Below are 17313 nucleotides of genomic sequence, written 5' to 3' on the forward strand. Positions count from 1 at the left end.
ATACACTCTTTCTGAATCAAATTCTCTAGTTTATGGTCAAGCAGCTCGTTTGGTTTATAGAAATCAGTGTACAGAAATGACCTTATCACTGTAAATGACTTTTTACATATTGTAAGTATCATATGTTTATCATATGCATTGTTCAAATTTGGCACTCTCCTCCAACAATTAAGCCTAATTATGTTTGTGTTGAATAGATTAATTCAGTAATTTACTAAGAGTAAGTGGGCAGGCGAATGAGGACATTCAACGAGAGTCATCTCTGGATTGCAGGGAATGCACAAAGCGATGGCCAGCTCTGGTTGTCAGATCATGACTGTGGCTTTGCATACATGTACTTAAATTCTGCTGAGGACCTTAAAGCCAGCACAAGCTTCAGGATTCAAAATGTTCCAACTCGAATAGTGAAATCTACATTTTCTTGCATGACTACTTGGTGCTTTGCAGAATAACTTCAATTTAATAAGCTAAATGGTTTAAGAACAATTCTACTAGTGAAAATAAAAAGGGTTCCCCTATTCATTCCCAAGTTATGAAATATCTGCACACTAGTGCACATGCATCCCTCTCATACCACCAACTTACTGGCCTACTTGCTTATGTATTTATTTCTCTCCTTCCCTTTTCATAAAGCTAGATATGACCATTCTAGTCAGTGTTGGGTTTCAGTTTTTATTACTAATTTTGCGGGGATTTTTTCTGCATATCCAGTTTATCAGTCTTTGCATATCCGCAGATGCTGCAAACATATGAGTATCTTAGATATCTGCCACAGGAAAGTGAGGCTGTACTGTGGATGTTGAATATTTCATGTATTCATATAAGTGTACACTAATGAATCCACTCAGGATTTTTCTCTTACATTTAAGTTTATCCAGAATGTAATGAGCACCCTTTCTTGAAGATCTGAAGAAAAGGAAACGTTAGGAAGAAATTAGGGAGTTCAGAGGAAGGGCGACACAGGTAATGAGACAGAGACTATTTGAGAGCAGACTTTATTTTTTGTTCTTTTTATCTACCACACTGATCTGTGTTGGCAATTTTCTTCTCAGCCACAAGTGAAACAAGACAGGTGAATAAATAGGGTTGCTGTGTTCAGTTAACAAGACCAAGCAGAAGGTGAAGTCTGAAAGTGATGGGGTCCTTAGAGTCAAGATAAACTTTTGTGCTTTTCCGTGTTTAGATAAAGAAATATATTCTATACTGTTAAAAAGCACATTTGGGTTTTATTTTCAAAATGTTGGTAAAACAAATGAGGTAGAACATAGGCATATTACCTAAGATTTTTGAAATAATTGAATTCTTTCATGCTGTTCATTTCCTCTCTGACTGATGGATTTGTAGTCTGTTTATTGCCAGGTGACATGTTACGATAAGGCCAAGTTCTTTCCTTTTTACTACTTCAGGAGCTGTCTTTTTACCTTTTCTAATGACATTGTTATTTTCCTTTTATTTTATGTTAAATCAGATCTCATTAATATTTGTAGTGTTTTAAATACGTTTGGCATAAGTGAAACTTTCAGTTCTAGGCAGATAGGATTCAAAAAGATAATTCATACAACTGACCAGAGACATGACTTTTACCTGGGTGGGTGCAACAGCATTTACCAAATTTTGTGAATGAGGTAAATGTTTCAGTTCCAGAATAAATGAGTGATTGTGGCATTAAAGTTCAGGTACAGGTAGTTTAAAGGTTAATGAAAACGGTAAAAACCTGCTTTGATACCTGTGAAAGGCATTACTTGGTTTGAATTTGCACCTAAGACATCTCACTTGAACTTTTCATGAAGACTCTAGTAGATAAAAATACTGTCTTTAAAAGCTACACAGACACTTGTTCTTCCTCTGTTATTTCCTTTAACTTTTCAACACTAGTTCTTTCCAAATTGCTAATATGTGTAAACAGTACAGCATCTCCCTATGTATCTCCAAAATACCATTAGAGGGACATTGCTTCTCCCAATCAGACATTACCCCTATGGATTGAAGGGTGTCAGTAGCTGGCGTTCATCGCTCTGATCTTCTTGAACCAGGCTCTTCACCAGCTGAGGAAGTTTACTCCCAGTAAGGGTGCTGAATCAGTTCCAACCCTAAAGTCCTCAACTCCTCCAGCTCTTCAGTGTCTGCTTACTGGATACTTTAGGCTCTCGAGCCATTAGCTTTAGAGAAAATTATGAAAGATTAAGAAGCCCGTTATACAAAAACTTTATCTGAATTTTTTTTAATCCACACTGCGGTTATATTTTGATGGTTTAGTTTTTTTCCACTGTACTTGTATTGCTGTTTTTCCATTCCTTTCTCTTTCACTGAATTTCCTTTTCCTCACATAACCAGTCACTACATACACCCATGTCATGGTTTAACCCCAGCTGGCAGCTGAGGTCTTCACACCCACTTGCTCACTCACCCCCTCAGTGGGATGGAGGAGAGAACTGAAAAGAAGTAAAACCTTGTTTGTGGAGATAAGAACAGTTTATTAATTGAAGCTAAGTAAAATATAATAATTATGTAAGATACTATTGATGATTATAACAATAATTGTAATTAAAAGGAGAGAGAGAGAGAGAGAAATAAAACCCAAGAAAACAAAGTGATGCACATTGCAACTACTCACCACTAGCTGACCAATGCCCAGCCAGTTCCTGAGCAGCGATTCTCCCCTCACAACCAACTCCCTCCACTTTATATGCTGACCATGACACTCTGTGGTATGGAATATGCCTTTGTCCAGTTTGGGTCAGTTGTGCTGGCTGTGTGCCCTCTTGGCTTCTTGTGCACCCACTTCCTGGCAGAGCATGGGAAACTGAGAAGTCCTTCACTTGGGTAAGTGCTACTTAGCAACAACCAAAGCATCAGTTTGTTATTAGCATTATTCTCATACTAAATCCAAAACACAACACTCTACCAGCTGTACCAAAACAAAATTAACTCAATTCCAACCAAAACCAAGACAACCCACAACACAATGTTTTGCCGGACTTTAGTACTTGTGATGAATGTCACACAAGCAATCACTTGACTTCTCAAAAAATTCCTGTGGTTTTGAAAAGCTTTCCATGTTAAGTGGTACCACATGGAAAATAGAACATTTTAATGTGTAAAAAAGATTAGTGTGTTGGCTTCTCAGTGCAACCTTCAGTGAAGAGTTCTATATATGTGTTTATACAATACAATAATTTGTGTATTTTCTGTTTTATTCAGGTCATTGCCATTGTTATGGATATGTTTACAGACGTGGATATTTTTAGAGAAATCGTGGAGGCATCTGCTAGAGGGATCGCAGTGTATCTTCTGCTTGATGAGTCAAACTTCAGTCACTTTCTGAAGATGACAGAGAAACAAGGCTGTCAAGTTCAGAGGCTCAGGGTAAGGCTTCCTGTTGCATGAACATTCACTTTATTCCTCCGCAGCCCACTGAAAAGTGACTGTTTTGAAAAAGTGATTATCACATACTGATTTTTCAAATGACAATCAGATATAAATAGGTAAGCTCTCAGCAGAACTTTCTCTATGGATATTTTTTCTTTAGAAAGTATCTTTTTCATATTATTTGTAAAATAATTTTCCATTATTGTGTATTTAGAAATACTGCATGTTTGAAAAACTAAACCTTTTTTTCTTTCTCTTAAGGTTACCTGCAAATAAAGTCATAAAACTTATATAAATTATTAAATTGTGTAGTTCATTTTATGATCTTTTTCTTTAAGGTTATGCATTAAAATACTTTAAGAGGCCCAGGATTCTATTTTATTAGTGTTTTCCTGAAAATCCATCTTATCATATCTGTGAACTATGTCTTAAGGGAGTATTACTTTTAGACATTAAATATGTAATTTTGTCCTCTGAGAGATAACAACGTGACTAACATTTACATTTTTCACAAGATGTCCTGCACTACCCTAATATTTAGCAGGGATTAGAATACAAACCATGAGCTGCACAGACTTAAATGCTTCATAAATACTTCTAGATTTACTCTACTACTAATAGTACTGAAAAAGTTCCAAAGATGTTGTCAGTCTCTTTGCAAAGCTCTGAGCACTGCATTGGCTGAACTTCTGTATAGTTCCATTTGCATTTCCTTGCTTCTGTATCTAGTCAAGCCATGTTCATGCCAGGCAAAAATATTATAAAAGCTCTTCTTAGCAGCACCTATTTTAAGAACCCAGTCCAAAAATCAGATAGAGTTGTGGTGTATTTGTAAGGATAAAGAGGACTTTTTAGTAGGGAGCAAACCTGTATTTTATACCAATTTTTACTCTGAAGTGTTGACTTTAGTCCTTAAAAGTATCTCCACTCAGAAAAACAGTGCTTTTTTCTTGTGTATGAGTGAATGGGATTGCTCTATGGTGGCATAAAGTACAGAGCTGTGGGAACTTCTGGAAAGAAATACCAAAACCATGTTGTCGTTCTATAGACACTAGTCGTGATTGCCTTATGAAATCAGTATTTGGCAATATTTACATACTCTGGAACTTGAGATACCACCATTTGCTGATTACTTGGGTTAATTATGCTGTAGAGGTTGCAAAGTATGGTCTATGTCTATATATGGAATGGGTTTCGTCCTTCCAAAACAAAGGAAATTACAACCATGCATTTCAAGTGTTATCTCAAAAATGTCATAGTATGCATTTTCAAATTAATTCCATGAATTTGTATCTACAACTTTTTCAAAAATTTAACTTGTTTTGAGTGGATTCGAGATTGTCTTTTTACTAGTTTTGTAGACCTATAGGTATTTATACTGTGGTTGAAAGAATTAATATTCATACATTAGAGTGTATTTTATATGGGTTAGTCTGGAATTGAGAGGTTTGGACTTGGCCTCTTCAGTGACATTGTATTTTATATGTTTCTGTTTTGTAATAGTGGGAGAAATAAAATACATCTTCACTCTGCAAGGTTTACTTAGAATGCTTTGAGTTTTATCAGAAAATAAAACATATATGCTAAAGAGCTAAGCAGTAATCTTGTTGTGTGCTGCGTTTCCAGTTTAGCTTGTAATAAAGCTGTTCAAATTAATGGTCTTCTAATCCAAGTGCTACTCCCAGTGACTGTTGCTCTGAGAATAGCAGCTTACTACTCCTGCAGTAATTGCTACACCTTTCTAGAGGATAAAGAAAAACTGGAGATGACTATAAAGAACAGTCAGTACTTCAGAGATGTTTTCTCCCTTTCCCTTTTTCCCATCACCTTAAGGTTCAGTAAAAAAAGGTTCAGAAAAAAAAATACCATCTTCAACTTTTTGTACTCTTTGCTTTCGGTCTTCCCCTTCTGTTTAGTGAAGGCAAGAAGAGGACAGAGTTGTATGAATCTATTTGTTTTCCTGAAGATGTAGCACCAGCAGCATCAGTCTTATTATTCCCTAGCATGATTTGGTTCAGTCTTAGAGTATGGCTGATGCTTCTTAGGCTATGCACTCATGATGAGTTTTTGTAAAGCTTTTTGGACCCTACACCTTCTCTCTCTCTTTTTCTCTCCCTTTGAATCAGTAAAAAATGAGATGTAATGATGAGCGAAACTGTATTTTTAATTCATATTTGCAATTAAGTAGTCTTTTGTATGGAATAAAAGAGGATTTTATTCATAAATCTGCATTAAATGTCTGCACAGCCAGTTTTCCTCATCTGTAGTCTGACTTTGTATCAGGGCTTGTTTCCCTCTTTATTGAAAGATGTAATTGAAGAAATGGATAGACTATATTTTCTGTAATTATTTTGTAAATTCCAAAAGGAGGATGTGAAATCAGAGGTTAACTAGGAGATTTTTTAGTCTTTCCTATAGCATGTTTTCTTGTGGGTTGTTTACTTAATGTTCACCTTAACATCACCAGTGGAACTCAGATAAATAATCATCTTCCTATACTTTCCCATTTCTCTTTCCCTGGTTTCATTTGTTTTCTGACTGTGTTATATTTATCCTTAGTAATTACTGCATTTCTTTTTTTTTTCTCTACCTAATATTCTTTTGATTAACTCTGTCACTGCTCTGACTTGTTCAGTTAGCAATTCCTTTGCATTGAAGATGAAGAGTTGTTACAGATTCAGACTTTTTTTCAGGTGATTTTTCAGAAACTAATAACTAAATTTTTTGCAGATTTTTTTTTTCTGCTACTGACAAGTGTTGCAGAAAACTGTGAAACAGATTTGAACTGCAAGACAACAATTCCCAGAGCCATCAGAATGCTCAGTGAATTTTGGATTAGAAATGAAAAACCAATGTTGTAGGCAGTGGTGTTGCCTACAACGAGAAGTCAGCCTAGCTCCTGACAAAGATCTGACACAGATCTTTGTGTTGTATTTGATATGAAGTGAGATGTGGCAAAGGTTCTATGCTCTTCAGAAACCTATTTTTACTCCTCCATCAATATTGAAAAATCATTTTGCTACAGAAGAGTATTGAAAGCAATTCGGCAGGAACTGTTTATCTCCTGATACTCCTCTCAGTATTTTTAATGAATTGCAGGAAAGAGAAAATACAACCACTGATGAATTGATTTTACTTTCCTTTTGTGAAGTCTACTTCCAGATGTGTATGTTTAAATGCATAGTGGGAGCTGCTCTTGAGACCTACTTGAAGCCTGTTTTTTCTCACCAGTGTTATCAAAATTATCAAAAATTTTCCAGTACTTCCACATCTGAGTCAAATTTGGTTACTGAATAGTCATGCACAGCATGATATTGTATCTGCGAGCAAACTTCTGTGGCAAGGGCCAGACTTCAGTCAAGTCTTGAGTGGTTATTGAATCAGATTCAGACAGAAGCAAACTTGAAAACTACTTAGCATTTGTACAGCACATATATATTTATATATATATATGTATATGGTTAATAACTCCATTTTAAACTGTCAGTTTTCACAAGTGGAGTCCCCTGGGGATCAATACTGGGTCCAATGCTGTTTAATATCCTCATAAGTGATCTGGAAGATGGGATTTAGTATACAGTGACAAAGTGGACTAGTGTTACCAAACTGAGTGGATACATGGACACTTCAGAAGGGAGATCCACCCTGCAGGAGGACCTGGATTAGCTGTAAGGGTGGGCTAACAAGAACCTTATGAAGTTCAGCAAGGACAAGGGTGAGGTCTTGCACCTGGGAGAACATAATCCAGAAGTGCTGCACAGGCTGGGATAGACCCAGCTGGGGAGTGGCTCTGTGGAAAGGGACCTGGGGCTCCATGGACAACAAGCTTAATGTGAGCGAGCAGTGTGCTGCTCCAGCAAAGAAAGCGAGCAGGATGCAGGGCTGCATCAATGAGGGCATCACCAGCAGAGATAAAAAACTCAGTATCCCACTCTACCCAACAACTGTCAGGCCACACTTGGAATACTGTGTTCAGTTTTAGTCCCCACTACTTAAAAAAGATGTGGAGAGGGTGGAGAGGGTCTAGAGAAGGGCCACAGAGATTATCCGAAGTCTGGGAAGCTGCCAGATGAGGAAAGGCTGAGAGAATTTAGTTATTTCAGCCTTAAGAAGAGAAGGGGAGACCTTATCACCATTTTCCGGTATGGAAAGGCTAGCTACAAAGAGGATGGAGGCTCCTTTTTTACAAGGAGTCACATGGAAAAGACGAGGGGTATTGGGAACAAGTTACTCCTGGAGAGATTCTGGTTGAACACGAGAAAATTTTGTCACAATGAGAATAGTCAGCCATTGAAATAATCTCCTCAGGGTAGTGGTGGATTTCTCAGCTGGACACTTCTAAGATTCAGTTGGACAAGTGTTGGGCTGTCTTGTCCAAACTATGCTTTTGCCAAGAAAGGTTGGATCAGATGATCCTTGAGATATTCTGTGATTCTGTGACCTATTATATCTTAGAGGAGAGAGGCCCAGGATAATAAATAATATTAGCAATGAGGAACAATATGAGAAATTTGACTATTTTTCCTTAAAAACAGTTAGCTAAATATTAGGTAGACATGCATTTTCTTCTTTGTACATATTCTTGACAGCAAGTACAGGGTCAGTAATTGAACACTGACAGAAACAGTGTCTACAAATAAAAAGTACTGAAATGAAATAAGTACTCAGTGTACTTATTTGTCATAGGAGAGTTTTTACTGATGAAAATAAATGTATAATGGGGGTTATGTGGCTCTCTCTGAGATTATAGTGTACAGTTGTACATAAAAGGAGATTAGAGCTTGTTTCCCATTCATTGTTTAGGTGTCTTTTAACTGGATAGACCTGATGGCTATCCTGAAACTGCAGCCACTGGATGTTTTAAGTATTCCCGAGTGTCCTACAACCTCCTTTTGGATGAGAGAGAAGAACTTCTTGTTTGGCTTCAACAACCTCCATTAATAAATAAATTACTGCTTTACCCACAATTATGCAGTGGTGAGTGACACACTAGAGTAAGCAGGAGAGTCCTATAGCCTGAAGAATGAAACCAGATAGGAAGGTGAAGCCCAGCATTTCATACCAAATGGGGCTTGTAATTCAGTATGTGTATATTTACTGCTTCTGATCCTAAGTGGAATGCATTGTAACAATATATCCTCAAAGATGGTCTGTATTTTGTGTGATTATTCAAAGTATGCATTCCTGGCACATAATTAGAGGGTTTGAAGCTGGTGAAGAATGCCAGATAAGCTGTGGAGGAAAAGGAAGTGTTATGTATGGAAGGTGAGCATGATCTCTACCACGTGTCATGTTCTCATCTGGTACCTACCAAGGGAGGAAAAGAGTGCAGGATAGAGGCATCAGGATAGAAAAGCTGCAGGAGGAAAAATACTGAAGAGGAGGAAAGCAAAAAAGAGAACAGAGTAAGCATTGACTACAGTTTAAAAAACAACAACAACAACAACAAGAATTTAATGTAAATTTTACTCCTTTTTTATATATGCCTACTTGAAATTATATTACAATTTATGAGTACCTAAGGCAAAACTTTATTTTTTTTATATATAGTATGGTAATTTGCAAGCCATTAGCCTTGGGTGTGCCTCCAGCATTCCAGATTCCCAAGTAATATCCTGTCCAATACCTATCAGACCTTGTCTCAGTAAGATTTGATGTGTTCAACTGACATGTCTTTAGGCCGATGTTACTTGCTATGGTTATTTGAAAACATATAAGTTGACTCTCAAGTTACCTTTTCAAACTATAATGTCATAAATATGATTCAATATAATTAAATATAAATCTGACATACACATACAATTATGTGGTATATAGAATTGGGTAAACCAAAGTAAATGCAAATTTCATTACTAACTAATGAAATTATTTTATAGTAAATAAGGCTTTACTATTATGGTTATCTTTAGAATGGGTAAATTCCAGTATTTTCTTATCTTCTTTTTCAGGAATTACTTTTTCCACAGTATTTATCTTTAGAATAAAAGTTTTTTATTTAAATAGTTAAAGATTGAATAGCTGCTGGAGAAAAAACTTATTTTCTTCAATGGGCTTGTCTTGTTCAAAGTTAACAAAAACACTTTGGTAAAGCGGGAAAACTGACTTTCGTTGGTAAGAAAACTTCTAATTGGAACGCAGAAAACTTGAAAGACACAATGCTAGATTGTCAAAAGTGATTAACAGGTAGAGATGCAAACTTACATTCACCTCCCATTCAGTAGTACAAATCGGGTTGTTACTTATTTGTTGTAGCTGTTTCTGAAAATAGACCTAAGCATTCACCACCTGTATTTTCACTTTTAAAATTTTTACCTTTTAAAATTTTACAACACTTCTACATCCTACTTCTTTTATTTATCTAATTAAGAGATAAACTTTGTTTTTAGCACATTTGCAAGACATTTAGTTCACAAACAAAAGTAATTCTTAAATGCTGTCTTTGTACATTTTAACTGAGTTGCATTTGTGTTCAAACACAGCTTGACAAAAATGCTAAGTGAAAGCTCACAAAATGGTGAATAAAATTTAAAGAACTTGAATAGCTTGAGTTAAACCATGAGTTTAACTAGAGTAAGCAGGAGAGTCCTATAGCCTGAAGATGAAACCACATAGGTTTCATCTTCATATACTGATATATATACTGATTTAGAAAATGTTATCTGGAAATGTGCTTTCATTTCATGGGTGTTGTCTCCTAATTTTTTGAATTTTCTGTTTGGAAAGATAAAATTCATTGGATTGTAGTAGACATTATTCTTAAAACTCCTACAACCTTTATCTAGAACTTCATATGTTTTAGGTGAATATACAAGTGCTCCCATAGACAGTGAAGTCTTACGTAACTGTATTGCAAACTCAGTCATACTTTGTAGACTGGAATCTTAAATGCTCTTGTAAGTCTAAACATCTCTACAGCTTCCTGAGAACGGGAAGTGGAGAAGGAGATACTGGTCTCTTCCTCCTGGTATCCAGTGACAAGACATGTGGGAATGGTTCAAAGCTGCACCACAGGAAGTTTAGGAAGTTGGGCATCAGGAAGCATTTCTTTAAGGAGAGAGTTTTCTAACACTGGAACAGGCTTCTTAGAGGGGTGGTCAATGCCCCAAACCTGTCAGTGTTTAAGAGACATTTGGGCAATGCGCTTAATAATTTGCTTTAACCTTTGGTCAGCCCTGAATTCATCAGGCAGTTGGACTAGATGATCGTTGCAGGCCCTTTCCATCTGAAATAGTCCTATCCTATCCTATTTATTTCATCCTCCTGATTTTGCTGAATTTACTGTGTACATGATGTTTTCCATTTGCTTCATTAGCAGCTCTAATTCACCTATACCTGACCTTTACAGAGCGCGTCTGCTGTGATTTGCAACCTATCCTTGTAGCAGTCCTGTGAAGCAAGACATTCCTCTGTATTCACAAGTCTTACATTGCACCATTTCCATATATACAGACTTTGTAATGATCATATAGATTCTGTTTTCTTACTGCCAATGCTAAACTATGGATTTCACTCCCACTGGAGTACTTGTAAATTACCACAAATTAGTGTTGCTAGAAAAAAATATGGCAAGGCAAGAAACTAAAGTAAATATTGTGATCATTCACAGCTATATTCCAAGCTGTTTTCATGTCTTGTGAAGCATTTTGTGTCTAACAGCCACATGAGGTAGATGCTGTAGGTTGGTTTAAATTGGATAGAAATTTTAATTTTTCTATAAGCACCTCTATCTACTAATTTCTTGTTTTCTACATCTCCATGAGAATTTTTTGAAAATTATTATTAGTACAGTTCATAAGGCGTAGTAACACTTCTTTAATTTTTTTTTTATTTCTATGGGCTTAAAGAAACAAGTGACAGGAGAGAGAGAGACAAAAAGAATACACTGATGTAGCTGAATCAGTTTCATCAGTAGCCTGGGATAAAAATTAACCTCATTTTTGAGATAAAGTGGAAAATTTCCCAAGTACCATTTACTGAGTTCACATGAGTAAAACATAAAGCTTAATAGAATTAAAAATTAACTACTGCATAGAGTTCATGCTACTTATGCATGTTGTTCTAGCATCTCTGAATTTAGATAGGGAAACTCTGGTGAAACTGGTGAAACTTTGAGGGATTCTGGCACCACGTGACACCCTTCTCAGAGTGGGGTATATGTGTTCATAGATACAGCAGCCTTGTTCAATTGAACTAAAAGTAATCCTGGCTCTTTAGGTGTTGTCTATGATTAGCTGAGATACTTGGAAATCTTATAAATATGTACAGGAGATGATGGAAAGAATTTTTTTTACAGTACGAAACCTCTTCCCCTTGTTGAAGACTTCTTGTGCCAGAACCTCATTTCTGGAAGGGGTGGATATGGAAAAGTGGAATTTACTTTTCTGTGGCGTATGGAATCTCATCAGTCTTGAAGACAAAGCAGTGACTTGCCATTTTGAGTCCCTAGGCAGGAAGTTGGATCAGAGTTTACTTCCCTGCAGAGTTTATTAATATGTAATAATGTAACTTTTCTCCTACTGTTCCTCTGAATTTCAACCCCCTAGGTGCTAATATGGACTATAGTAGACCAAGTAAAGTATTTTGATTGTCTTTTTCAGAACATGAGGGTGCGGACAGTGAAAGGACAAGATTATTATTCTAAAACAGGAGCAAAATTCCATGGAAAAATGGAACAAAAATTTATTCTTGTTGACTGTAAGAAAGTTGTATATGGTTCCTACAGGTAAGATCAATCACTGAAGTGTCCATAGCAAACCTGTCATCTCAGCACTACTGCTATAGCAAATTTGGTCTTTTTCCTATTTGTAAAAATTCTTGCAGGGAACCACATGCGTTCATTTGATTATCTTTTCTGTAATTTAACAGGTTATCAAAGATACTTCTTGCTAACTAGCCTAACAGGTCTTCTCTTCATTTTTCACAAATAAGAAATAAGGCACATAGGTTTTGCCAAACCTGAAGACTTGCTAAAAAGGGAGGAAAATCCTGATTTGTCTTATATTGCCTGAATTGTTCTTGTTTAACATTTGCTTCAGAAAAGGCCACCAGAATTATTTTATAAGCTAGCTTGGATAGTTCCTCCACATAATAATCTTCTAAAGATAACATTATAGACAGACTGTGTGGCACTTAATGGTGGTCAAATTCAGAATTGCCCAAGTCTTTATGTTTGACTTTCTTTATTCTGCATTCCATTTTATTTCCAGTGGATGTGTGCAAAGCATAGGCTAGAAGAATTTACAGCTTTGCAGAGCTGGAAAAAAACTATGTTTAACTCACACATTATTAAATATTTTCCTTCTTTTCATGCTACACTTTTCTCCTTTGGCCTACTGAATTAGTTTCTGCCAGCATAGTGTCTGGGTACCAGATCCACAGCCACTGCCTTTCACAGATTTCCACCACTGTAAGCTTTTGAAAATATGACTTTTTACTTCCTCTGAGATTCAGCCCCAAATTCAGACTGACATGTATAAATGATAGTGGGGTAGATGACAAGTTCATAAATTAATTAGTGTAAGACAGTGCAGGGAGAGTCTTGACATCTACACACAGTGTTAAGGTCTGTGAGAATGCAATAGTTTTTCTCATTTCATTTTGAAAAATAGCACTGCTTTAAGGCCTTGTACCACAGGCATTGGAATCATCAATTTCTGTAGAAATTAAGCTTGTTTTGTAAGATAATAAGTTATTTATAGCAGGAAATATGGGTCTTTCTGAACTGTCACTTTGAAGTCAATTTAAAGTTTAGGGTTTTGTCTCAAAGATTATGTATTATTCTTAATTGTGAAAATCAATAGAAAAAAACTTATGCAGCATGATTTCATTTAATCTCAACACAGTATTACTTCCTGAAAAATACAAAAATAGCAAGAAAAAATTACAGCAGCAAGCTATTTTTGTCAATACAACAAACCTATTTTCTAATATCCAGATAAAAAGTGCAAATAAAATAAGTCCGTTGATTTAATTTTTTTTCTAGCTCTTTTCATGAAATTAGGATTTCAAAACAGGTTTTTTCTTCGTTGTAATCTACAAATTGCATGTTTTACACACCATGATATTAGTTTTGTTGCAACATCCTTAATGTACATATTAATTTATTTTATTTCATTTTGTAGCTGTAAAATACTTACAGATACTTAGCTTTGAGCATGTGTTCAGTCTTTTACAACAGAGGAAAATTTGCTTCATCAAAGCATTATCATTGCAATAAAAGAAATGTTCATATCCAATCCAATGTGCATAATAGAAAATGTAAACTTTTTAATGATTCTGAGCTCCATCTTTTTGAAAATACGTTTAGAATGAAGTACATTAAAAACTGCCAAAGCAGTCCTGGATATTTTTTCAGATGTATTTTTTTTTTTCACAACATAACCACACAGTAACATTCTCTGACTGAAGACTAAATATAGTGGGTAATGTTAATCCTGCCTTAGTCTTTGTAGAGGTGATTTTTTCCATTAGCTATTTGTACTTCCCTGTTCTACATTTGTGAATACTTTCTTAGAATACTTTTTATAAGGGCAGTTATAGGGGTAGTTATAGACTCATTCCTGGCCCCACTGAAAGCAGTGTAAAGTTTCTAGCTGAGTTTTATTGGTATTACATTAGACCTTCTGAGTCTAAATTACGTGAATCATTCCCAACATTTATTTGTTTATGTATTTAGAAAGTATTTTTACAAACCCCAGGTTTGTGCAAAAGCTTCCACAGCAAGAAGCACTAGTGTAATACTTTAGCTCAAAAGAACTGCATCTAATGGTCATTTGTTCTTCTTTCAGCTTTATGTGGTCATTTGAAAAAACCAACCTCAGTATGGTTCAAGTTATCACAGGACAGCTTGTGGAATCTTTCGATGAAGAGTTCAGGACACTGTATGCCCGTTCTTCTGTTCCTAGCTCATTTGCTCCAGAACTAGTGCGGGTAAACAGTCATAGGACACTCTGGGATAATGATACATACCAACACTCAGTGTCTTCTTTGGCTTCAGTTTCTAGCCAAAGAAACCTTTTTGGTAGGCAAGACAAGGTTCACAAGATAGATCCTGTTTGTTGGAAAACCCGTGGAAGATATGCAGTAAATGATATAGATAAATATGGCTTGAGAAATCAAGCCTATAATAAGCAACCATTTCATCCAAATTTTAATGTGCAAAATCCAATCCAGCAATATCAACCTAGTGAAAAAAATGAGCACTGGAAGAGACATAGTTATGCTGGGGAAAAGCCAGAAAGGACACCTTACCTGTTGCTCAACAGAGCTATTAACAGAGCCAACAATCCATCAAATACTTGGAAAATGCCATCTGATAGCCTTAGTATTGTTTCCTCATTACGAGGAGGATATGCAAATAACTACAATATACCCCAGCAAAGTTTTGCTGATCAGTTTTCACGACCGAAAGTAAATCTTGCAGAAAGAAATTCAATTGTGCGGAGATCTTTTAACGGGACAGATAATCATATCCGCCATCTGCAGCAAAGGATGCCAACTCTCGAACACACAACAAAGTCATTCCTACGTAACTGGCGAATAAAGTCATATTTGAATGATCAAACAGATTATCCAGTAGAGTCTAATGGGTCAGCTGTGGGTGACAGATATGATAGCTATGACACAGCTGAAAATATGAAAGCTCATGCACTGTATTCTCATTCTCGCTTGCGATCGTCGTTGGTGTTTCAGCCAACTTTACCTGAACAGCAGGAAGTAAGCAGCTGTGCAAGTTCTTCAAATTCAACTATAATTGGGTCAGAGGGAAGTGCAACACCTAAAGGGACATCTAATCATGCTCCGAGTGTGGAAAATGGAACGGATAATATTTCAGAAGACCTTAGCACAAACTTCCCTCTTAAATCAGATGCTCCAAAAAACCACAGAATTCATAGTACAGACAGCACAAAACCTCCTGTAAATTCAAATGCAACTGGTGACACATCACTTTATTTGTACACAACACTGTGTACAGACAAACATTCAGAAAATCTGAAGAACCTTCAGAATGAAAATGTGCTCAAAAGGAGAAGTTTTCCCATGTTTAATTCAAAGTCCATATTGGACCCTGGTGCCAACAAGCATGCATCCAATTATGTTTACAGCACGTTGACTAGGCATAGACTTAAGCAGCCAGTTGGTCCAAAACTTCCAGAAGACATGCTGAAGAGTGCTAAAAGTTTGCACAGTGTGACCAATCACTTGCCACAGGAGGAAAAGAACCTGAAAGGAGAGCTAATGAGCCCAACTGCTAGCAAGGCAATCTCTATGGCGGTTCTCACTGAAGCAAACAAGGAGGAGTCTAGTAAGGATTGCACATCAAAGAAAGAAAGTAAGAGTTCCCCAAGTTTTCTAAAGAAAGGATCCCAGAAATTGCGGTCATTTCTTAATCTCACACCAGACAAGAAGGAAAACTTGTCAAAAAACAAAGGTCCTGCCTTTTACAGGATGTGTAGTAGTTCTGACACATTGGTTTCTGAAGATGAGAATCAAAAACCAAAGATTTCTGAAAATAAGACAGATTCTTCCCCAAGGAGAAAAAGAAACACATCAGCAAATTCTCAAGGGAGCTTGAACAGAAGTAAAGAAGATGTCACTGGTAGCCCAACAAAGTCTCCAAAGTCTCCAAAGTCACCAAAATCTCAAAAACCTCCATCTGATGAAAGCAATAAAATGTGTCCTCTCTTGTGCCCCCTGGAAAGTAAGTTCATCGAAACTGCAGGAGATGCATCTACCCCAAGATTTAACACAGAACAGATTCAGTATCAAGATATGAAGGAAACCTCCACAAATACCGCTTCTGAAAGTACTCTTGTTTCTGCACTTCAAAGAGCAAGTTCGGTGACACCACAGCTGGCAAATTCAAAACCCCAAGAGGAGCTGAGATCTCGTTTGAGCGAAAGGCGTGTTTATAGTCGCTTTGAGCCATTTTGTAAGATGGAAAATGCTAGCCAACCTGCAGGAAATGCAGCCAACAGCAGTTCACATCTATCAGATATCAAAAGCAAGACCTTAGGGAATAATTATGGCAGGAGTAATCACATGGCCAGCTACAACTCAACTGCTTACCATCCATTGCAGCCTAATGAAAATAAGCTGAGAGGATTTATGCAAAAGTTTGGGAATTTCCTACACAAAAGCAAGTAAGACTTTTGTTGATTATGCAAGACTAGCAAAGCTGGATGTAATCTTAACTGGATAAAGACTAGTGGCCAACTTTTGTACAGCTTACTTGGGTTTCTTCTTGGGTTTAGGACATTGGAATGAATGTACATATTTTTAAAAATAATTATCCTAAAATTGTTATACTTTAATCTTTACAGAAATTCTGTGTCCAGAAGTTGCCTCAAGGAAGTTGTTTATAGTGTTTTTAATGTAAGATTAATTTTATATGTTTTCATATGAAGAAAATACATTCCAGCATATTGTAAGATTAAGCATAGGGCAAAAAAGATTCAGTATGTTTTTAAACTTCAGATAATACTGTTTCCAAAGATTTGCTCTATAAAATAGGATAGCACTAGGAATAGCGAATTGTATTTCTTCAGCATTTATGTACACTTTCAAATGATAAACACAATGTTAATGCATTGTATGTTACTTATCTTTAAACTAATTTTTGAAAACCTCTTTTAGGTTTCATCTTGTTAATAATTTACCCCGTAGCATCTACTGAACTGTTTGAGCAGCAGATGGATCTATCTTACTTTATTGAATTTTTCTTGTAATATGATATTTCTCTGAAGTATTTGGCATACAGATCTGAAAGTGACCTTAATCTGAGCTTTCACAGACTTGTTTACATGGTTAAACTAGTGTGAATGTAGAATGAACGTTAAAAAAAACTATAAAAAAGGTGCCTTGAACATAACTTGCAACTAGTTTAAATTTCAATGGGTTAATTGCATTTGTATAACATGCCAGTATTCTGTAGAGTATTCTAAA

At 36.2% G+C, this 17313-nt stretch overlaps 1 protein-coding gene across 1 annotated transcript in view; it reads left to right on the forward strand.

Annotated features, from left to right (window-relative positions):
* The window catches only part of FAM83B (family with sequence similarity 83 member B), a 51479-nt gene extending 34765 nt beyond the window's left edge, over positions 1-16714 (forward strand). The window contains exons 3-5 of the mRNA XM_027645133.1: positions 3202-3366; positions 11967-12091; positions 14157-16714. Of these exons, the coding sequence (XP_027500934.1) occupies positions 3202-3366; positions 11967-12091; positions 14157-16515 (2649 nt within the window). The 3' untranslated portion in view covers positions 16516-16714. The remainder of the gene's footprint in view (positions 1-3201; positions 3367-11966; positions 12092-14156) is intronic.
* The last annotated feature ends 599 nt before the right edge of the window (positions 16715-17313 follow it).

The sequence above is a fragment of the Corapipo altera genome, unplaced genomic scaffold (assembly GCF_003945725.1).
Source record: "Corapipo altera isolate COAL_440 unplaced genomic scaffold, ASM394572v1 2, whole genome shotgun sequence".
NCBI lineage: Eukaryota > Metazoa > Chordata > Aves > Passeriformes > Pipridae > Corapipo > Corapipo altera.